The sequence below is a fragment of the Heptranchias perlo genome, chromosome 3 (genome assembly GCF_035084215.1).
Source record: "Heptranchias perlo isolate sHepPer1 chromosome 3, sHepPer1.hap1, whole genome shotgun sequence".
Lineage (NCBI taxonomy): Eukaryota > Metazoa > Chordata > Chondrichthyes > Hexanchiformes > Hexanchidae > Heptranchias > Heptranchias perlo.
The window spans coordinates 137,165,475-137,189,963 of NC_090327.1; the positions used below are offsets into that span (position 1 = coordinate 137,165,475).

The 24,489-nt window shown below is 42.1% G+C and overlaps 1 protein-coding gene across 2 annotated transcripts; it reads left to right on the plus strand.

Moving 5' to 3' along the window:
- Positions 1–412: 412 nt before the first annotated feature.
- Positions 413–22,411, plus strand: LOC137320258 (polyadenylate-binding protein 1). Of its 2 annotated transcripts, none has more exons than XM_067982036.1 (15): positions 413–1,487; positions 7,321–7,514; positions 8,788–8,903; positions 10,868–11,007; positions 11,986–12,080; positions 12,650–12,787; positions 15,141–15,236; positions 15,624–15,896; positions 16,061–16,151; positions 16,285–16,398; positions 18,056–18,189; positions 19,287–19,371; positions 20,923–21,053; positions 21,279–21,377; positions 21,990–22,411. In XM_067982036.1, the coding sequence occupies exons 1-14, from the start codon at positions 1,295–1,297 to the stop codon at positions 21,363–21,365; spliced, it is 1,887 nt and encodes a 628-aa protein (XP_067838137.1). In that variant the 5' UTR covers positions 413–1,294; the 3' UTR covers positions 21,366–21,377; positions 21,990–22,411. The 2 variants fall into 2 exon arrangements, with proteins under 2 accessions (XP_067838137.1, XP_067838136.1); XM_067982035.1 differs by having other exon boundaries at positions 414–1,487; positions 18,047–18,189.
- Positions 22,412–24,489: the final 2,078 nt, after the last annotated feature.

Here is a 24,489-nt window from a genome sequence, read left to right on the forward strand (position 1 = left end):
TAAATCTGGAAATTGTGTACGGAACTAAAATTGATGCACGGGGAAAAGGGAATTTCACGAACTAATAACTGAATCTTGCTTTGCTCAGTCAATAAATCTGAGCAAACCATTAACGTGCATACTTTAAGTTCCACTCCAAGGTGCCCAACACTCAGCTACTTACTCAACAGGGCTACTTACTAAAATCTCGCGATGATTGAACCGCGGGATTACTTTTAAAAGAAAAGGCCGGGACTATTTCTTCTCCCCTCCCTCCCTTTCAAGCGCGGAGGAAGCGCGCGATTGTGACGTACGCGCGCCGTTCAAGTCGATGGGGAGGGAAGGTGACGAGGACGACGGAGGAGGAGGAGGAGACGACGACGAGGCGGGACGTGCGCCGCCGGAAGTGACGCGTGCGCGAGTATAAATAGCGGCGAGCCTGCCGGTTTGACCCTCCGATCCCCGGCTGTGTGTGTGTCCGTGTGCACCAGGCTCCATCCGAGCTCTCCCGTCAGCACACTTTTCTGTTCTCTCTCTCTATATAAATGGTTTAAAAAAAAAAGAAAAAAAAAAATTTAAAAAAGCGGAAAAAAAAAACTCTTCACCCCAAAAAAAAAAAATTTAAAAAAAAAAAAATCCCCCCCCCTCTCTCTCCTCCTTCTAATTCTTTCCCACCCCCCCCCCCCCCAAAAAAAAAAGAAAGAGAGAGAAGTTTCGACGGCGGAAAAAAAAAATTAAAATCAACTCGAAGATTCTCAACGTCTCGGAACCCCCGAAGAGAAAGAAAAAAAAAAAAACTTTTTTATTTTTTTTTGAAAAAAAAAATAACCGACGACGACGACGACGCGACAAGAAAAAGAACCCGTGAGGAGCGGCTCGGAGCCCGTCACCGATTAAAGAAAACAAGCACCCGTCCGAGCTTCCCCCCACCCCTACCACCCCCACCGGAGCCCGGGCTTCCTTCCAACTCCAGCCGCAGGCTCCCTCCACATCGCCAGGCCCAGGCCCACACTCGGCGCCGTTTGAAAATCTCTCCCCCTTTTTTTTTTCTGTCACCTCCGACCCGCCGCTTGAGATCTGATTTATTTATTTTTTTTTTAGTTTTAATCGTTCCCTTTTTTTTAAAAAAAAAAGAAAAATTTTTTTTTTTTAAAAGAAAAGCAGCGCCGCTCCCATCTGTTTGGGCCCAGATTCTCCCCCCCGCCCTCCCTCCCCGATCCCAACCGCCGCAGCACCGAGTGAGTTGAAGTTAAGTGACCGTTTGGATTTTACCCCCCCCCCCCTCCTCCACTCCATCTCCTCCTCTCCACCCGCCATGAACCCGAGCGCCCCCAGCTACCCCATGGCCTCGCTCTACGTGGGCGACCTGCACCCGGACGTGACCGAGGCGATGCTGTACGAGAAGTTCTCCCCGGCCGGGCCGATCCTCTCCATCCGCGTCTGCCGGGACATGATCACACGCCGCTCGCTGGGCTACGCCTACGTCAACTTCCAGCAGCCGGCCGACGGTGAGTCGAGTGCGGGGTGAGTGGGGTAGGGGTTTGGGGGGGGGGGGGTGGGAAGGACTGACACGAGGGTAGGGGGGGGGGGGACTGACACGAGGGTAGGGGGGGGGGGGAGACTGACACGAGGGTAGGGGGGGGGGGAGACTGACACGAGGGTTGGGGGGGGGGAGACTGACACGAGGGTAGGGGGGGGGGAGACTGACACGAGGGTAGGGGGGGGGAAAGACTGACACGAGGGTAGGGGGGGGGGGGGGAGACTGACACGAGGGTAGGGGGGGGGGGGAGACTGACACGAGGGTAGGGGGGGGAGACTGACACGAGGGTAGGGGGGGGGAGACTGACACGAGGGTAGGGGGGGGGAGACTGACACGAGGGTAGGGGGGGGGAAAGACTGACACGAGGGTAGGGGGGGGGAAAGACTGACACGAGGGTAGGGGGGGGGGGAGACTGACACGAGGGTTGGGGGGGGGAGACTGACACGAGGGTAGGGGGGGGGGAGACTGACACGAGGGTAGGGGGGGGGAAAGACTGACACGAGGGTAGGGGGGGGGGGGGAGACTGACACGAGGGTAGGGGGGGGGGGAGACTGACACGAGGGTAGGGGGGGGGAGACTGACACGAGGGTAGGGGGGGGGGAGACTGACACGAGGGTAGGGGGGGGGAGACTGACACGAGGGTAGGGGGGGGGAAAGACTGACACGAGGGTAGGGGGGGGGAAAGACTGACACGAGGGTGGGGGGAAGACTGACACGAGGGTAGGGGGGTGGCAGAGAGAGAGATGTCGGGACCACGTGAAACGGCCCCGAGGCCGGCTCCTGTCCCCCGCCTCGAGTTACACGCCTCAACTCGGCTTAAATTGTTTCTAGAGAGAGACCCGACTTTTCGGGTCTGAGGCTCGGGTTAATAGTCGAAACAAACGCCCCCCCTCTCTCCCACCCTCCCTCTCCCAATATTTAATTGGGGCCCCGAGTTGGAGGCTGGCAGCCACCATGTGGTGTATCTCATTATGTACAGCGCCTGAAGAGCGGCCTCCAGACAGTGTGTTCTGACTCGCAGCAGTGGACGTGGTTGACGTGGACTGAGATCTGTCCATAAGTTTGACAATTTTTTTAATCGCACCCGCGATTGTGCCCAACCGGCTTTCCTTAGTGGGTTAATTTCAAGTCACCCTGCTACTTCGCCCGACTGGCCATTCTTGAGGGTTGATGTGTTATTCGACAGCTTGTTCCATACATATAATTATACTATGCTGGATAGTGAGAAGGAATGAGACACCCCCCCCCCCCTTCCCCTCCCAAACCCAGGGACTGGCTGAGGTCAGCTGAGCTTACATACAATGTCCCTGATTTTGCTATCAACTAGTTCTAATCAGATCAGGAACTGGTCTGTATACTTCAGCTTCTTGCTGGGTACACTTGCTGAGCCATCACCAGAATTCTGTGATGTGCTTGATCAACTGCCTGAACACTATCAGTCTTGGCTCAATGGTAACAATCTTAGCCGAGTCAAAAGGCTGTAGGTTCAAACCCCACTCCAGAGACATGAGCACATAGTTTACGCTGATATTTCAGTGCAGTACTGCAGGAGGGCTGCACTGTTGGTGCTATCTTTTGGAGGAGCCGTTAAACGGAGTCCCCATCTGTCCCCTCATGAAAATAGAAGACCCCATTGGCTATTTGAAGAAGAGTAGCAAAGTTCTCTCATTATCCCTCAAACAACATAATCAAAACAAATTATGTGGTCATTTATCTCATTGCTATTTGCGGGGTCTTGCTGCGCAAATTGTTGCCATGTTTCCCTACATTACATCAGCAATTACACATCAAAAGTTGACTGAAGTGCTTTGGGGTGCGCTGAGGTCATGAAAGCCACTATATAAATGCAAGTTCATTTTCTTGCACTAAGTCTCTTGGATGCTGAAACTGGATCTAATTTGGTGTAGAAATATACTTTCTACAGTGGCCTAGGTGAATCGGGGCAGTATATCTAAGCCAGCAGGTTGGAAATTGAGAGAATTAATCCTAATTTGTAAACATAAATAGGGTAAAGGAGACTACTGTACACTTGGTGCCACAATCCGTTGAACTTGTGTTTTGAGCTGTTGGATGGCCACTCTATAAGCAAACACTTTGTATTGGACTAGAGCTAAATGTCACATCAGGTGAGTTGTACACAATCTGTCTGCAAATAAGGAGACATAAACTCTCTTCCTCTTCCACATCTTCTCCACAGTCCCCAGTTGTGCACCAATGACCAGTGGCATTTGAGCAAGCTACCTGAATTGTATTCTTGAAAGAAAAACACGTCAGAAATTATTTTGGCTTCGTTTCCAACTGCCATTCTGTGTTTCCAGACACTTAATAGGGAGGGGGGAGGCAAAGGAGAAATGGGTAATAGTTGCATCAGATTGTCTGCCTGTCTTATCCAGATTATGGTTTGTAACAATAGGAACGAAATAAATGCAGTCTTTACACTTACCATCGCCATTCTCACCCCTCATACAGAATAGTTTTAGAAATTGTTAATAAATCTTTGGTTAGTATATCTTGCTGCATAGTAAAGGGTTGTGATGACTTTTGTACATTGAGTTCCCAAACTTAGCAGTACTATCAGAGGAGGTGACTGGGCCAGTGCCTTTATCCACAGGGAGAAGCTGAAGTCTGAGGAAGTAGGTGCCTCAGTAATAGAGACCAATGTGAGTCTGGACTCAATGGTTACAAGAAGCCCTGGCACTAGTTTCAACAACATGGATTGGGTATAAGTGGATTATCCTTATTCCTAGCTTCCCTTCTTTACTGCCCTTGGAGGTCCTTGAATATAGAAAAGTTGTACTGATTTGTTTTTAAAAGCTAACATTTAATGCTGTGGTGGGATGGCTTCCTTGGAAATGACAATTGAGTGACCTCTCCCACTGTGGTCTGTGCTGAATTAGTTGAACTGATGAGTGAAGCAGTGCAATTGGAATCATTGCCTCATTATAGGGGATAGGGAAAGAAACACTCATTTTAATGGCAAGTACATGTGTTGATAGGATTGGGTTTTGCAGAATGCTGACATTAGGCTCACGCGTGAAGAATGGTTCTGCGTTCTGGGGGTCATTGCCTTTGAGAGGAAACTGAAGAAAAAGGGGACTGTTGGCAAATCTTTATTTTCCTGCCTTGAATGAAAGAAATTTTAAGTATTAACCAATTTCAAATCCAGTCTGTCCTCTTTTGGATAGAGATCATGGTGATATTTTGAAAGTCAGCTTGTATGTGTTTTATGAAATAAGTTTTGGCAATGTAGATGCAGACTTCCTAGATATAGGTTCATAATTCAAAATGGTTTGAATGCGGGCTAAATTGGCAATTATGCAGAGAAAGCCATGACATTGCCGGTATGGGAAATGAAATATTGAATGGAGGGTGAGGTTGGTTACTTGATGATTGACAAGTGTAGAAACCGATCATGCTGAAAACTACCTGGAACAAGCTACTGTTTATCTACACAGATGCTGTATGTTTGCCTGACATTGAGTGCCCACATGGGGTGAGGAGGTCTTGGTTTAATGAGATTGGGCTTAAGGAGCATTGCTGGGGCAGTACGGAGAGAGCTTTACTTTGGATCTGGTCCATGTTTGCTGGTACTGAGTTAATTTAGCAATATTGTATTGATATCACAGATACAAATTCTAAGAACTTACGGTTTTAATATGACTTTTTGCCTGTGGTGCTGAGATTGAGTATAACAGGTAGGTTATAGTCAGATCTGTAAGTGGCGGAGGGAAGTGTGACTATTTTGTGGCAATTGATCTTAATCTAATGTGGGAGAGAGATTGTAAAGATTTTTAGTTCCAAATTGTTGTAGATCAGGTTGTCGAAGTGTTTTGTCTTGCTGGGCTGCAGAGGTGGATATTATGGGAGTTTGAGGAGTCACACAGAATTGACAATCTTGTTAATTTTGTTGATACTAACAGATTATGGTGCTCAAATTTAGGATTTGTCTGCTAATGAGCGTACAATGCTAAGAACGGTCCTTTCCAATTCTCCAGGCTCAGAAAATTCAAAAAAGGATTAATCAGATAATAAAGAATGGGGAAGGGAAAGATGATGACGAGCAGATTTAAAAACCAGCATTTACTATAGTTTTAAAAAACCCATCTGAATCACATTACTGTAGGGTGTGTTTCAGCATCGAGACGTGAGCTCGATTTCTTAATCAAAAGACGGCTCAGATCATAAAATTTTCAGGCATTCTAAGGGTTAATAGTGGGTACCTGTAATTGTTTTTTTTGCTAATAATAGTGAAGTTTATAAAAGAATAATTAAACCTTTTAAGTGTGAAGTTGGCAAATTTACCTCTTAAATTTTGTTCACAAATCACTTTGAATAAAATTATGCAATGGACAGCTGAATATTTAGCTTCAATAAAAATAAATGTTACTGGATTGTGTCAGAAGAGGAATAGAGTACAAATCAAGAAGTTCCAGTATACTACAATGTGCAAAGTCCAATCCCATTTTAAGTACAATGTACTGTTTTCACCAAATCGTAGGAAAGAAATTGAGAGTACAGAAGTAATGGGAGTAAACTGGATATTGGGAATTTAAGTTAATGTTTGGACAGTTGAACTTTTTCTTTGGAAAAGAGACTTCAAGATGACATAATTGAATGTTTCAAAATTTTAATAGGGATTGCCAAGGTTGATTTGGGCAAATATCTCAATGATGTTCAAATGCTTGGAAATGTGCCTTTTTAAAACTAAACTAGGAGCAAGAAAAGTAGGGCAGAATCTTTACAGAATAAGGGGATGCTAATGCAATGAATATTTTATATGGGTTTAATGCAATTAAAATGCTCTGTGGAGAAATGGAATTGAGCAGTTATAATGAAAAGATTTGAAATTGATTAAAAGTGTAGATGTCCTTTGTTTAATGAATTCTTTCATTAAACCATTCTTTAGACAATTTTTGTATTGCAGCAGGACATAAAAGTAAGGTGGGCTTGCAGTTACAGAATTTAATGTTTTTTATTCGTTCATGGGATGTGGGCGTCGCTGGTGAGGCCAGCATTTATTGCCCATCCCTAGATGTATATATTGTCTTCATAAGCGGTGTAGCTGAAAGGGATGTACCCGCTGGTATTTACATTTTATATTATGGCCTTATAAGGAATGGTAAAATTAACATTATCCTGTTGGATGAGCAGTGTCCTCCTTATAGAATGAAGTAGAGTATAGCCACCAACCATGAAAAATTTACACATCTGCAATTTCCTTCCAAGAAAAGATGTTTTATGCAAATTACTTTGGAAGTTGAAAATTTATAAATTAATTTAAGTGTGACATCATAACTTTCCATTAAGGTGGTGGTGGGGTGGGAAGAGAGAAGGAACATGAGCAGAAAGTAAGGACCCTACAGAATTGCTCACTTAAAGTTCTGTGCCTATGTTAGATATGAAATGATTTGGCCATGTATCCATCTGTGACGATGACTATATTAATTCATGAATTGATGTAGCTAATCATGATTGTACTGCATATTATTGTACAACATATTGTATATAGGGAAAAGGACTTTATACTATGATTTACCACTTAGAGCACAAGAATTTATTTTCAGAGTCCAGACTTCAAACATCAATAACAAATGCAAGAACAGGACAGGTTAATAATATGATGAAGGTGTTCCCCTGAAATGTTAACCCGTCTTTCTCTTTCAGATGCTGATTGACTGCTCTATGTTAAGCATTTTCCTTTCAGATTTTCAGTGTTTGCAGTTTTTTTAAATCCCTGGGCAAATTGCTAATCTAAACAAGCATTACATACTAACATATCTTCTTTGTTCATCTCCCCTCAGCTGAACGTGCTTTGGATACAATGAACTTCGATGTTATCAAAGGCAAGCCTGTTCGTATCATGTGGTCTCAACGTGACCCATCTTTGCGGAAATCTGGAGTTGGCAACATCTTCATTAAGAACTTGGACAAATCCATTGATAACAAAGCTCTATATGATACATTTTCAGCTTTTGGAAACATACTTTCTTGCAAGGTGAGAATTAATAACTCTCAATAGATCATTCCCCCAAATAGCTTTCCATTTCTCACAGTTTTCCGTACTATTTGAGAACAGTGGCCCCTAGCAAAAATCATGAGCAGCTACCCATAATGTGTATTCAACTGGTTAAAGCATGCCACCTCCTGTGTAAAATAGTTCCAATGTAAATTGTGTACCATCCCTCTTCTAAGCTGGAGCCCATTTCCCTGCTTCTAGAGTTTGTGGCAATCTTGAACATATTAGGGTTCAATCTATATTTCCTTAAGAATCCTGAATCTCCCGAGTCGTCTTTAGGGTAAACAGGCTTTTCGCCCTCTCGTCAGCTCAGATGCTTTAAGCTGGATTCTTTTTTTGCACTGCCTCTAATACCTGGATATCCTTGTTGTGGTATGTCGACCAGTGACATATACAGACACTCTCACTTCCTGTAATGTGTTCTATCCCTCTTGACTATACACCTCAAGATTGTTAGATTTCCTTACTGTGGCTGTATGCGCTACTTCCAGATTTAGAACTACAACTTCTGCAGATTTTACAATACTTTATATACAATCAGAGACTGTGTAACTTCAGCAATGACCTTTAGAACTTGAATCCGAACGGTTCGGGGTTGCATTTAGACCCAGGTCTAATTTAAGTTTAAAATAAGCTTGTCTCTTCTCCCACCCCCCACCCATCATTGCCAAAAATAATCCTGAGGTAAATGTTTCAAAACATTTGCCTCAATAAATGTGTCTCCCTGTGCTGAAACTAAATCATACCTGTGACTCCTCTGGGCTCAACTATTCTAATGCTCTCCTGGCTGGCCTGCCATCTTCTACGCTGTTTAAAATTCAGCTCATCCAAGGCTATGCTGCCCATGTCCTGTCCTGCTCCTATTCTACATTGGCTCTCTGTCCTCCAATTTAAAATTCTCATCATAGTCTTCAAATCCCTTCATGGCCTTATATCTCCCTGTGTCTATAACCTCCTCCAACCCCACAATACTCTGCTCGTTTGACTCTTGTGCATCCCTCCATTCACCCCACTGTTGATGGCTGTGTCTTTGGCCGTCTAGGCCCCACACTCTGGAATTCCCTCCCTTGACTGCTCTACCTTCACCTTTCCTTAAAACCCAAAGGTGCTATATAAATATAAATTGTTGTATCTTTAAATGTTTAAAGACATTGTAGAAAATGAAATTTTGACTTGCAGAACTGAAAATATTTTAAGTTGTGCTAAATAACCTTTTGAATGCATTATTGACCCAGGATTTTGTTCTCCCTAGGTGGTTTGCGATGAAAATGGGTCTAAGGGCTATGGATTTGTTCACTTTGAGACCCATGAAGCAGCAGAACGAGCCATTGAGAAAATGAACGGCATGCTTCTTAATGATCGGAAAGTGTACGTATATGGATTTTAAATAAACAGATTTTCAGTAGACTTTAGGTTTAATAATAAAGCTGCTGTACAAAGTAGCACCTGACATACTCTTAATTATCAGGAACCTTTTTCTCATGCGAACAATGGCCTGTAGCAAAATTGGTGATAAAAGCATTATCTTGCTTCACTAGTACCCAAGGAGTGAGCTTGTCAGGAAGTCTGATTTTATATGGTCAGATATGTGGCTTGGTGATGTATTTGGCAGTCTCTGGATGCTGGTTTACTAGAGGGTTCAAGGCAATTGAAGCTGTATTGGCACTTTAGTTAAATATACATTCTTTAAAAAGCTCTTCAGTTGAAATTATAAAGATGCAGATTTTTATGATGGAATTCCAAAAAGGGAGTGCATCTGTCGGGTACTTTGTTAGTGACTTGGTTAACAAATAATTTGCATCTTGTGAAAACTTTAAATGTGATGTAATATGTTGGTCTCTATCCAAAACGCTGCATTTTTATTTTGTCTGTCCTTAGTATAGTGCAAATAAATTTTTCAGCACTTTTTATCCCTTTCCCTTAATCAAAACAGCAGGTTAGTTTTATTAAAAAAATTTACGCTTTGCTTACTAAAAATTCTACAGTTGAAAATGGTATCAGGGGTGAAGTAGGGAGGTACTAAACCATACAATATAGGAAAGTTCTATGTTTATTCCTAATCTGCTCGGTTGACGGATCTGAAGTAAAGTGGTAAAAGGTTATGCAATTAACCTCAGCTTTCTGGGCTATGAAGGGAGGAAATTGGCCTGGGTTCATTCTCCTGGTTGCTATTCAGTGGCCCTCATTAGAAATGAATGTTTGTAAACGTCAAGGTGAGGAAATGATGAAGCTTGACTAATGGATCATAGAAAGTTATGGCACAGAAGGAGGCCATTCAGCCATGCCAGCCACTTTCCAGCACTTGGTCTGTAGCCCTGTAGGTTACGGCATTTCAAGTGCAGATCCAAGTACTCTTTAAATGAGTTGAGGGTTTCTACCTCTACCACCCTTTCAGGCAGTGAGATCCAGACCCCCACCACCCTCTGGGTGAAAAAATTTCTCCTCAGCTCCTGTCTAACCCTTCTACCAATTACTTTAAATCTATGCCCCCTGGTCACTGACCCCTCTGCTAAGGGAAATAGGTCCTCCCTATCGACTCCCGTCATAATTTTATATACCTCAATTAAATCTCTCCTCAGCCCCATTTGTTCTAAAGAAAACAACCCCAGCCTATCCAATCTTTTCTCAGCTATAATTCTCCAGTACAGGCAACATCCTTGTAAATCTCCTCTGTACCCTCTCTAGTGCAATCACATCTTTCCTGTAATGTGGTGACCAGAACTGTCGCAGTACTCAAGCTGTGGCCTAACCAATGTTTTATACTGTTCTAGCATAACCTCCCTGCTCTTATATTCTATGCCTTTTCTAATTAAAGAAAGTATCCCGTATGCCTTTTTAACTACCTTATCTACCTGCCCTGCTACCTTCAGGGATCTGTGGACATGCACTCCAAGGTCCCTTTGTTCCTCTACACCTCTCCGTATCCTCCCATTTATTGTGTATTCCTTGCCTTGTTTGCCCTCCCCAAATGCATTACCTCACACTTCTCTGGATTGAATTCCATTTGCCACTTTTCCACCCATCTGATCAGTCCATTGATATCTTCATGCAGTCTTTTGCTTTCCTCCTCAACCACACAACCAATTTTTGTATCATCTGCAAACTTCTTGATCAAGCCCCCCACATAATGGTTCCCAATTTTGAACAAACTGGTATTTGCTATCCAGATTTAAGGATGAAGAATGATTGCTTTAGTGATGTACCAGAGGGCTTCTGTTTTCAAATTCATACCCTTGCATGAGTCCCTTTTTGGGAGGAATAAGAACATTAAAAATAGTACTTATCATTTTTAAGTGATAGTTTTTTTTAAACTTTAACATTGCTTTCTATAGTTTTGTAGGCCGTTTTAAATCCCGCAAAGAGCGTGAAGCTGAGCTTGGAGCCAAAGCAAAGGAATTCACTAATGTCTACATCAAGAACTTTGGGGAAGATATGGATGATGAGCGGTTGAAAGAAATCTTCAACAAATTTGGTGAGTTTCATTTCACTTTTGAATTCTTTGAATAAATTTGGCAAATTCACTAAAATCATTTGATTATCTTTTTGCATTAAAAACTTTGTGTGTATGTTTGATACCCTGGAGTGATTGCAAGGTTATCAGATTTTGGGTTAAGGAAGAGCTTGATTTCTCCTCCCTGCCTCCCCACTTAATTTTGTCTGAAATATGACATTACATTCTAGATTATTTAGTGTGATTGTAGTAATTGCTGACTGCTTTTAATACTTGGCAAAAAATTTTTGTCTAGAATTTTAAATTTCCTGAACTGTCCGCATAAGCACGACTGGTTATGGTTGTACTGACTTTGTCAAAGATGACCAAGCATTTTGCCTTTGCGGGTCACATAGTGCACACCATAGATCCTTGGCAACTACATATAAAGTCTGTGTCCCATTAATTTGCACAAGTTTCAAGTTACTGATCCTAACACATCTTGGTATCGTGGTATAGGATTTATCTACCTTTGAAGTAACGGCAATAAAACTCTTGGCCTGAAAACTTCATTCAGGATAAAGCAGCATATAACGAATATAACAAATAGGAATGAATTGCCTGGCTTCAAGGTTCAGTTTTTACTGGCCATGTAATGCAAGCTACTTCTCAATTGGTAATGATCGACAGGAAGATATTTTGGTCTGTAGCTGTTAAACACAGTATCTAACAATATTAAAATACACATGACTACGTATAATTCAGCTTTCATTGCCTGATATTCTGGCTTTATTATCAGTTAACTATTTACCAAGGTAACTGGCCTCCTCCCCACTCCCTTCACACTTCAGGGACAGAAGTGTCCAAGTACCACAATGTGATGTAATATCATTTAAGGGTGTAACAATTTCTGGGGTTGAAACTGCATTGAATCAGTTGACCAGCAAATATCTCTACAATATATTTTCAATCTATGTACTGACGAATTCTTAAAGCATTTTGTGCATTTTTTTTTAATAGGGGCATTCCTGAGTGTAAAAGTCATGACAGATGACAGTGGAAGATCAAAGGGCTTTGGCTTTGTCAGTTTTGAAAAGCATGAAGATGCACAAAAAGTAAGCAGCGGTGGTAAAGTTCTGCTGTTTAAGGTCATGTGATAAGTCCAGAAAGATACTTTTCTGAAATGGGTTTTGTACACAATGTTCAACTACAAGATTTTAGACTTAGTCTAGTATATAGCTCTTCAAAGGCTTACAGCCCTTGCAATAAACCATGTGGAAAGTTCCAAGTCTCAGTTGTGCTGTTGGAATTTCTGGGGGTTGAGAAGAAGGGAAGAATTGCATTGTGGCCCAGTTGTGTACATCTAGTGACTAGAAATGCTTTAATTGGGGACAAACATTATGGCTGCTTGGATTTTTCCCTTCTGGTGTTTGTCTTGCATTGATTCCAACGGTGTGTTCTAAGCAATTATGCAGTGGCATTTTCTGTGTATGAAGGATGTGTGCAGTCATTTGGCAGTGATACAGAAATTCAACTTGCAATTATACTGGTCCATTAGCAGAAAGTGTGATTGATTTGTTTTATATTAGCTGGAGCAAAATACTTTAGCCTTCAGCTTATGCATTGACTGAAATTACACTGGACATTCCTTCCCACTTTTTAAACTAATGTATGCATTTATTAGGCTGTCGATGAGATGAATGGAAAAGAAATTAACGGAAGACAGGTTTACGTTGGCCGTGCCCAGAAAAAAGTTGAGCGACAGACAGAGCTTAAGCGCAAATTTGAACAGATGAAACAGGACCGGATCACAAGATACCAGGTAAGTAGCAGAATTGCTGGTGTTTGAACTCATTGTCCTCAAGTAAGTGGAATTTTACCTCTTAAAATGGGTGCCAAATGTTGAAGAATTGGCTGACCATCACTTCTGGTATCACTTTGCTAGTCTTAGTAAAATGGCCACTGGATTTAGATTGTCAGTTAGTACTTTTGTTAACACAACAATCTATCTATGTGGTTTATTAGTATTTATTGATCTTGAAGGAAAAGTTTGGCCTGGTCTAGTTTCACCCCATAATGAAAGATGAGGGTGAGAGAAAGCTTGCAGTTTGTCAGTAATTAGTGGGTAACAGTAAACTTTAAGCCATCATTGAGGTTATTTCTCCATATGCAACCTAGGTGAGCGCTGCTAGCAAATCTAGTTTTAAGTGACCTGGTAGTTGTCAGCCTCAATGTTTGGTTTTCAGTTGCTGCTATTTTTCATCTGCATGTTCCCCCTTGGTGACATGAAAAGACAACATCGGGTTCTGCACTGACTCTGCTCAAATGACTAAAAATAGCCTTCAGAGCCAGTGGTAGCCCAAATCTTTTGGATGTTGCTCCCATTTCAGAGGGGAAGAAAGGCATTTTTTAAAGGTTATTTTAATAGGTTAGTAATGCTGTACTGCAATAAAGGTAATCCTGTCGTCAGAATGACTTTATTAAATGTAAGAGTTTGTTACTGAGCAAGAGCTGAAAACTGGTTAGTCCCAAGATACTGATTTCGCTGGGCATGCTAGTGGTCCAACAGGTAAGTTAACGTCATAGAAAAATTACGGCACAGAAGGAGGCAATTCGGCCCATTGTGTCCGTGCCGGCTGAGAAACGAGCCACCAGCCTAATCCCACTTTCCTGCATTTGGTCCGTAGCCCTGCAGGTCACTGCTCTTCAGGTGCACATCCAGGTACTTTTTAAATGAGTTGAGGGTTTCTGCCTCTACCACCCTCTTAGGCAGTGAGTTCCAGACCCCCAAGACCCTCTGGGTGAAAATAATTTTCCACATTTCTGCTCTAATCCTTCTACCAATCACAGTAAACCTATGCCCCCTGGTTATTGACCCCTCAGCTAAAGGAAATAGGTCCTTCCTATCCACTCTATCTAGGCCCCTCATAATTTTGTACACCTCAATCAAATCACCCCTCAGCCTCCTCTGTTCCAAGGAAAACAACCCCAGCCTATCCAATCTGTCATCATAGCTAAAATTCTCCAGTCCTGGCAACATCCTCGTAAATCTCAGCTGCACACCCTCTAGTGCAATTACACCCTTCCTGTAATGTGGTGACCAGAACTCTGCTCAGTACTCGAGCTGTGGCCTAACTAGTGTTCTATACAACTCCAGCATTACATCCCTGCTTTTATATTCTATGCCTCGGCTAACAAAGGAAAGTATTCCATATGCCTTCTTAACCACCTTATCTACCTGTCCTGCTGCCTCCAGGAAATTGTGGACATGCACTCCAAGATCCCCCACTTCCTCTACACCTCTCAGTATCCTCCCATTTATTGTGAATTCCCTTGTCTTCTTTGCTCTCCCCAAATGCATTACCTCACTTCTCCGCATTGAACTCCATTTGCCACTTTTCTGCCCACTTGATAGTCCATTGATATCTTGCTGCATTCTACTGCTTTCCTCCTCACTATCAGCCACACGGCCTATCTTTGTGTTGTCTGCAAATTTCTTACTCATGCCCCTACATTTTAAGTCCAAATCGTTAATGTATACCACAAAAAACATAGGACCTAGTGCTGAGCCCTGTGTAACCCCACTGGAAACACTCGTCGACCATTACCCTTTGCTTCCTGCCACTGAGCTAATTTTGGATCCAATTTGCCACATTCCCTTGGATCCCATGGGCCTTTACTTAACCTTGCTAAAATCCATGTAGACTACATCATTTGTGCTACCCCCATTGATCCCCCTTGTCACCTCAAAAAATTCAATCAAGTTAGTCAGACACTACCTCCCCTTAACAAATCCGTGCTGACTGTCCTTGATTAGTCCGTGCCTTTCTAAGTGACAGTTTATCCTGTCCCTCAGACTTGATTCCAATGATTTGTCGTCCACCACAGAGGTTAGGCTGACTGGCCTGTAATTACTCGGTCTATCCTTCGCTCCCTTTTAAACAACGGTACAACTTTAGCAGTCCTCCGGTACTACGCCTGTATCCAGTGAAGTTTGGGAAATGATTGTTAAAGCCTCTGCTATTTCCTCCCTGGCTTCTTTTAACAGCCTGGGATACTAACTGATACTAATCAGAAACTAACCTGGAAAATGCTGTGTTGCTCGTCCTTATTTTAAGCACATTTGTGCTTGAATAATATTTAATTTCAACTTTATGAACATTTTTCTATTTTAGGGGGTCAACCTGTACGTCAAAAATCTGGATGATGGTATTGATGATGAGCGTCTGCGCAAAGAATTTTCACCATTTGGTACAATTACCAGTGCCAAGGTATTGATCTGTTTTTTCCACCCCCCCCACCCATAATCACTTGAATTGCTACCATAATGCCTGTGGGGATAGGAACATTTTGTGCCAGTGAGTTGTAGAGATAAATTAGTGGTAGATAATTTGATTTTTTAAATTCCAGCTTAAGTGCACTGAGTGATTTGCTTTAAGCCTCTGGCACTTTATATTAAAAAAAATCATTGGCTGGCATGGTTTCCATTGGACATCTATCTAGAAGGCAGCCATTACAGAAATGAAACTTTAAAGGAAAAATCATCTGTTTTTCGAACAGTGGGTGGATAAATTGTTTCGACATGTTCAGATAATATGGTTAATGAATGGAATAATCCATGGTTCAACTGGTTGAAATATTTCAATTTTATTGTATAGGTGATGATGGAGCATGGACGCAGCAAAGGCTTTGGGTTTGTCTGTTTCTCCTCACCAGAAGAGGCCACCAAGGCTGTAACGGAGATGAATGGTCGGATAGTTAGCACCAAGCCCTTGTACGTTGCTCTGGCTCAGCGCAAAGAGGAACGGCAAGCTCATTTGACAAACCAGTACATGCAGAGAATGGCGAGTGTCAGAGCTGTACCAAATCCTGTTATCAATCCATATCAGCCTGCTCCACCCTCTGGCTACTTCATGGCCGCTATCCCTCAGGTAAATATATATTGTATACTAGAAGAAAAGCTGGAAGTGGAGATGCAAATTTTGTATTGGTAGAGCAGTGTTTATAGAATCCACAAAAAATGAAAGCTTTTGGTACAATTAGCGTGTGCTATTTTAAAAAGCTCGATAAATTGTTAACTGAACTGTTCACACAGGCTCAGAACCGCGCTGCATATTACCCAGCAGGTCAGCTTGCACAGCTTCGACCAAGCCCTCGATGGGCTGCCCAAAGTGTCAGACCCCAACGTAAGTATATGAACAAGATAAAGTGGTTTTAATGGGTCATTTTAATCAGATGTAAATGTTTGTGTGGCATTTATTGTCACATGGACAATTTTAGGGTTTCCTTAATTTGTGTAAAATTTTGTTCCCTTTCCAGCATTCCAAAACATGCCTGGTGGTATGCGTCCAACAGGTCCTCGACCACCAACCATCAGCTCCATGAGACCAACTTCTGCTCAGGTGCCACGTGTCATGAGCACTCAACGTGTTGGTGAGTTAATTACTAAGTGCATTAAAATATTTGCTGTTTTACAGTGAGGTTTGTGGAGTTGATACCTGTGTTAAGAAGTTTAAGTTTGAGGTATAGTTCCAGTACGTGGCTCCATTAACTTCCTTTGTAACTACAGTTTCTCTCGTTATCTGGTCAAATCCCTAGTAGTTCAGTCTAGTGGATGAGATGGCTGAGAGGAGGATTGAAGTAGGGGTGGCAGCACATCTGCCTGTCTCTTTAAAAGAAGCAGGGAAATTCATTCCCCCCCCCCACACAATTGTGTTTGAGGAGCTGAAGACACACAAAACTTTGTCATGTCTGCTTGGCCTTACCTAAGTACGTAGTTAGGTGAGTGCTGGTGTAAAATAGAAACTTGTCCTTCACAGCCTCAGGACATCCCAAACACTTCATGGCCAATGAAGTATTTTGAAGTATAGTGACTGTTGCAATGTAGGTTTAGTGGTGAAACTACATTTATCCTCACGTTAACTCTACCTACCCTGTGCTAATAGTGAACTATTCCATTGTCTCGATTAGTCTTATATTTGTAGAGGGGGGGGGGGGGAATCTAAAATACACGGCAAGCTTTGAATCGCTGAGTTTAGATATTTAAAGCCATTCCTGTTTTATTTTGAAGAAAAGACTGCTTGACGAAATGGGCTTAAAGCTGTGGTCAGTTTTGTCACCATGCTCCAAGTGGAACCCATCTGCATTTGTTATAAACTTGTACTTGACATTTGTTTATTGTCTTGGTGATTCAAGGTAGTGACATTTTATCTGTCACATTTTCCATTGAAAGGAAATAATGCTTGTTTGTACACAGAGCTTATCTTTTTTTCATTTGTCAGCCATGGTTCAGTGGTAGCACTCTTGCCCCCTGAATCAGAAGCTCATGGGTTCAAGCCCTACTCCAGAGACTATGCTAACACTTCAGTGCAGTACTGAGTGAGTGCTGCATTGCTTCAAGTGCCTCCTTCAAATGAGACACTTTAAACCAAGGCCCCATCTGCCCTCAGGTGTCACATTCATCTGGTCATTTATCTCATTGCTGCTTGACGTTCCCTATCAAAAGTATTTCATTGACTAAGTGCTTTGGGCATCCTGAGTCATGAGGTTTTTTTTTTAAGAGCCCAAACTTTATACAAGGGTTTCCTTATTGGTTCATTAGATAAATGAAGCCTGATGTCTGAGTCATACAGACCAGGAAGGTTGCATGTTTCACCCTTGGGTTTCTCAGTGAAGAAGACGATTCATTCAGTGGGTTGTTAAATAAAATTGTTCAAAAGTTAGCCTAGACTGTTTTATTTTCCTTCTTGTATTAACCTGATATAGCAAGACCTGTCCATCTGAATTGCCACAATATCTGCGCCCACTATTCTTCCACGGATGGACATTGTGCACAGTTCTCTTCTGTGAAACTGAACAGATGGGTTTTGGGAAAAGCTCTAATTACATTACTCAATCAGGAATTCCAGGCTGCTTAACCAATAATGAAACAAGGGAGGATAGGAATACTACCTTATCAATATTTCCCTTTTTATATTACTTTGTGGTAGTTTAGACAATTGCAAACAAATGATGGAAGTATTTAGGCTCTTTTGGAGGTTTTTGATCTGTTTGGAGTGTTTTATCCTTATTTTTTTGTAAGCCAATACAGCAACACAGACAATGGGACCTCGCCCTGGTGCTACTGCTCCTGGTGTCCGTTCATTTACACAGTACAAATATGCTGCAGGAGTACGCAATCCTCAACAACATCTAAATGCTCAACCTCCAGTTGCTATGCAACAGGTATGTATGCTATGCAAATATTCTTGCTCCCAAGTATTTATGCTGCAGTGTCTTGTAAATTAAATCACTGTACTTTATGCAATTGAAGTTTATGTAGACTACTATCCCTACACAAGATATGTTTAATAGGAAAGCTGATGTGAATTGTTGTACCCCTACTGATGCCTTGACTGACATCAGTAAACCTGGCATATCCTGATCTATATTCAGTCAAGCGTCAGCCTTGGCTCAGTGGTAACACACTCTCGCCTGAGTCAGAAGTTCATGCCCCACTCCAGCGACTTGAGCATATAACCTAGGCTGACATTGCAGTGCATTACTGAGGGAGTCAGCGCTGTCTAAATTCTGTCTTTTGGGTGAGGCATTAAACCAATTTATCCCTCAACCCACATCACTAAAACAGATTATCTAGGCATTTATCTCATTGCTGTTAGTGGAACCTTGCTATGTGTAAATTGTTTGCCACGTTTGCCTACATTACAAGAAGTACTTCATTGGCTATGAAATGCTTTGGGATGTCCTGAGGTGGGGAAAAAAAACCTATAAATTCAAGGTCTTGCTTCTTGCTCTGTTGTGATTGAATGCAATTTGCCATTGTGTTTCAAACAGGGAATGGTTTTCTCAGCACTTTATTGAAGGTAGTGCCTATTTAATAGTCTGGATAAAATAATGTGCTAGCATTTTAAAGCTTGTGTGCTTGCAGGCAGGTGTTTCAAATAGGTGTATAATGAAGTTATAAATTGGACTGTTTGGCACTGCCCTTGTTAAATGATTCTATACATTGCCTTTTAAGTACAACTCCTGTTTACACTGGCTCCTTGGAGAGCTATTCTCCCAGTTTAGTTGATTCTAGTATCAGCAGTAGCCCCATCTACATAGTTCCATAATTAGGGGATACTGCTTGCTGTTAGCAAACCCTGATCAGCAAGAGACTATTGGGTTACATGGATGTATGGAAATGATGTATGCTGTGGTATGGTATGGATGTTGATTGAGGGCAGTTTTAATCGCTGAATTTGATTTTTCTAAAATATAGTAAGCCTCTGATAAAACTGGACATAACTTTGAAACTATGAATGTACACTGTTCCTTTTCAGCCTGCAGTTCATGTACAAGGCCAAGAACCCCTGACTGCTTCCATGCTGGCTGCTGCCCCTCCCCAAGAACAGAAGCAAATGCTGGGTAAGAATCCCAAGTAAAGTTAATAAAGATGGAGTGGAAAAAGGAAATTGGTCTTTCACATGAACAGGTGTACTGTAATATTGAAATTTAGATGTGCTGGTTGGCCATGGTGCCTTGTTGTAACAGTATGTTGTAGCAGAGTAGTAGATAATTGCTGCAGGAGTTCCTCAGGGCAGTGTCCGAGGCACAACCATCTTCAGCTGCTTCATCAATGACCTTCCCTCCATCATAAGGTCAGAAATGGGGATGTTCACTGATGATTGCACAGTGTTCAGTTCCATTCGCAACCCCTCAAATAACGAAGCAGTCCGTGCCCACATGCATCAAGACCTGGACAACATCCAGGCTTGGGCTCATAAGTGGCAAGTAACATTCATGCCAGTCTGACCACCTCCCCTTGACATTCAACGGCATTACCATCGCCAAATCCCCCACCATCAGCATCCTGGGGGTCACCATTGACCAGAAACTTAACTGGACCAGCCATATAAATACTGTGGCTACAAGAGCAGGTCAGAGGCTGGGTATTCTGCGGCGAGTGACTCACCTCCTGACTCCTAAAAGCCTTTCCACCATCTACAAGGCACAAGTCAGGATTGTGATGGAATACTCTCCACTTGCTTGGATGAGTGCAGCTGCAACAACACTCAAGAAGCTCGACACCATCCAGGACAAAGCAGCCCGCTTGATTGGCACCCCATCCACCACCCTAAACATTCACTCCCTTCACCACTGGCGCACTGTGGCTGCAGTGTGTACCATCCACAGGATGCACTGCAGCAACTCGCCAAGGCTTCTTCGACAGCATCTCCCAAACCCGCGACCTCTACCACCGAGAAGGACAAGAGTAGCAGGCACATGGGAACAACACCACCTGCAAGTTCCCCTCCAAGTCACACACCATCCCGACTTGGAAATATATCGCCATTCCTTCATCGTTGCTGGGTCAAAATCCTGGAACTCCCTTCCTAACAGCACTGTGGGAGAACCTTCACCACACGGACTGCAGCGGTTCAAGAAGGCGGCTCACCACCACCTTCTCCAGGGCAATTAGGGATGGGCAATAAATGCCGGCCTGGCCAGTGATGCCCACATCCCATGAACGAATTTTTAAAAAGTTAAAATTAGTGACATTTGGGGGGCTGGATAGTCTATAGGCTCAGATGTAATTTTTACTGGTTTGTCAGGGTCTTATAGTGAATGAGTTCAATTAGTCTGAATTCAGTTCTGATTTAGCACTAATTGACAGCGTTGGGGGGCCACAATGGTGGTTAGCGTGGGCATGGTGCCGTCGGGGCTGCTCAGCTGAAGGAATGTTGACATTGTTATGGAAGTATTTGATGCTGCCACAGTGTGACTAAAGTGGGAAGGGTTCCATTTCCCTATAATTCTCAGCTTGATTGCAAAAAAGTTGAGAAAAATAGCAGTTGCATATGCCTGGGATATCAATGTGATTGAAGTGAGTGTTTCTATTACTCCAGGTTGTAAAAATGCTTAAATGCATATGCAGTATTTTCATTGTCAGTTATCCAATGTAATGTGTCCTTGCAGGTGAACGCCTTTTCCCCCTGATTCAGAACATGCACCCAAGTTTGGCGGGTAAAATCACTGGGATGCTTCTTGAGATAGACAACTCTGAATTGCTTCATATGCTGGAGTCCCCGGAGTCTCTGCGCTCCAAGGTAAATCATTGCTTTTGGTTTCAAATTTGAGATGCTTGTAAGCTTTTATTTTGGGCAGATCTGTAAGTTTATGTAGAAAATAAAAAAACACAACATGCAGTTGTGCAGTAATTTCAGATTTCCAATGTTGTCCAGATTAATGGAGCTCACTCCAATTGATAGCAGAACTCAACTGTAGAAATGTCAACCAAGATATAGCAGCTTTGACCTTTTTTTCTAATTCAGGTTGACGAAGCTGTTGCTGTACTGCAGGCCCACCAGGCAAAAGAGGCTGCTCAGAAAGTAGTTGTGCCAAATGCTGCAGGTGTTTAAATTTTTCAGGAGGTGAGTACTAATGGAGACTGCTACTGTGGTCATAGTTCTATTACTATGAATGTAGTATGTTGTACCTAATTTTGGCAGCAATTCCATAAGATCTGGTAGCATATGTTCCACATTCACTACTGCTGGGTGAATTTGGAGGCCGGGTGGAACCACACGTGCAACATTCACCTGGTTCATCATAGTTGCTCTTTGATTCTGGTGTGTTGACCCTAACTGCAATTGGAACAAAATTGTGTGTTCTCATTTGTCTTCCTAATTAAGATTTCAAGGGTAAAAATAGTTGAAACTTGTACAACCACTGATGTGGACAATTGACATTCACTCAGCTACTAAGAAGTTGACAGTGACCCAATTGAAGTCCTATTTTTTGATTGCAATAATGAACTCACATTTGTAATTACTATAGTTTGTAGCACACTTTGATTCAAGGCTCTTCAACTTCCCTTTGTGTGAAGTGACCAACGTGCTATTTTACTGCAGTGCGATCCTGATTTGCTGAATTCAAATTTTGCAAACCTATTGTAAAATACCCATTAGTTGTTTGTGGATGAAATTCAATTGAAACATTGACTACGAAAAGAAATATTCTATAACTTTTATTTTTCCTTGTAGGAGAGGAGGACCATGAAGCTTGCATTACTGAAGAAAAAAATTCTAAACATTGGAAAAAGCTTAAAAAATTTAAAACATCGCAAAACAAAAAATGTATACAAAAAAAGAAAGGAAACCTCTAAGCTTATGAAACAAAGTCACTGCCAGGTCTGGCATAAGTGATGCTAGTCCTAGACTTAATGGGAAAATACAAAAAAAAATTGTAAAATGAAAAGTTTTCTAGGCCGGGGTAGGTGTTTTATGCACAGAAATGTTGTTTGATGCATTCCTTTCTTTAAAGTTTTGTAATCCATTACTGTGGAAATGCTCAGCAGATCCACACTGTTTTTAGTTGGCAGTGTGTTTGATGGTTGAGCATTAGAAACTGAAACTGAACGTTTGGATTATAGAATGCTTGCTTTAATAAAAATGCTGAATAATGACTGGATGTGTGGATTCTTGTTTAATGCCCGTGGATTTTGTTTTTAGACAGGTGGTGCACTTACTGCTGAAAAGATATGAAATGGTTCGGTAGCTGCTTTTGCACCTGTTGGATTGTACTCGTGGGGAGAAAATCTAATTTGCTTATTCACAAACATCCCCATTCCCCAAAGATTCAGGACATTCCATCTTCTATAACAATACTAGCTATTGGTATTTTCATTAGAACTACTTCCTAAGATTTTACTGCTTCATAATCTGAGGCTGCAAATTGAAATGCAAATCTTAATTCATTTGTATGCAGTAGATAAATTGCCATTAAATAGTGGCTGAGATACCAGAGTGTATCCAAAGTCTGTGGGCCTGTACTCTAACAAGGAGACTTGGGTGGAGAGAAATGGCATGGAAAAAGTGAAAACAAAAGACCACAGCAAAGTGATTATTGGCAAGTCCATTGGCTTAAGTCCAGATCTGTGTTATCACATGGGATTCTGGATTTCTTTCCTGATATTTTGGGAACATTTGCTATGATTTGATTTTTCTATGAAATTTGAAAGCCAGTGGTGGTAATGGTTGCTCGCTGTTTGTTCAGCCTCACGTAAATAGGCCACTGCTGTCAATCCATAGAGGAAAATGCCTGGGGATATAATCCCTTTTAAAACATGAGTATGGAAAGGTGATGTCTACCTGCTTTGCTGTATATAAGACCTAGTTCTGAATTTCTCTCTGCCAGCAATGAATCACCACCTGCAGTATACCAGAAAAAAAACTAAATTATAGTTTTAACATTCATTTCTATTAGTCCTGAAAGTCTAGGAAACTTTTTTAACTTCACAACACTGACTATTTCCCTGCCAGCTGTGATCCACCCTGGTGTGGTCAGCTTTACCCCTGCCCAGTGCTACCATCATGCTTTAGAATTTATATTGTTACAAATCCTCCACACTGACCAACTTGAGACATATGCCTATGCTGCCACCTTTGCATCATTTATAAATTGTGAGCAGTGTTCAATACTTAACACAAGGTTCTTAAACAGGTCACGAGGGAAGTCCCTGCACAGCTGAGATCTTTTCACAACCTTTGAGAGATCCTTGTATGTGATAAATTTCAAATTATCTCTTGTCAGTGGATGCTGGCAAATTGTTTAGAGTAGTTGCATAGCCTCCACACATCCCCGCATTGATCTATATCTGGGCTTAATTTGCTAACATTCCAAGTTACTTGTATTAAGTATACTGATCGCTACAGGAATCTGTAATCATGTATATAGAGATCAGAGAAATTCTAAATCTAGATCCTGAATTTAGTGCTGGGATACAAATTTTCGTATATCCTGCCTTTGACCCTATCAGATTATGGTGTCAAAGGGAGGTTTTCCTGTTTTAATTTTTCTGGCAGGCATCCATGCCACTGGGTATGAATTGGGTGTCTGTTAGCGGGGGTGGAAAAAGCAGCACTGGAAAGCTGCTCCAGAAAATGCCTTCAGCCCCCTCCGCAGCTATGCCCTCTGCCATGGGGAGAGCATATTTGGGGTGGCCGGAGGTTCTGCCCACGAAAAGTTTTCCGTGATCATTGGGACCTGGTATATCAGGGTTCTGGCCTAATTTGTGGGTCTTCCTCTGCGCTCCCATATGACTTATGGCAAGAGTGGTATGGGAAAGGAAGAAAATAAATGTATAAAATTAAACAATCCTGGAAGCACTATTCTACTTTGCGTTATACCATGCAAATGTTTGGTGAAATGCAACGCTGTTAAGCTTAAAAACAGGAGGCAAATCAGGAAGCAGTGTTTAGATGTCGAGGAAAAAGCTTGCGAGGGATACGAAGGACAACACTAAGGGTTTTTACAAATATATTGAGAAAGAGGGTGGCTAAGAGTAACATGGGCCCTTTAATGACACATACTGTGATACTGTAATTGGAAATCACAAAATGGCAGATTTACTGAACAGCTGCATTGTATTGATTTTCACAGTAGAGGATGAGGATAAAATACCAAAGATACCAGGAAAAATAAAAATAAACCAAGGGGAGGAACTAACTAGATCCAATTTAAGTTTTTAAAAGATGGTGACTG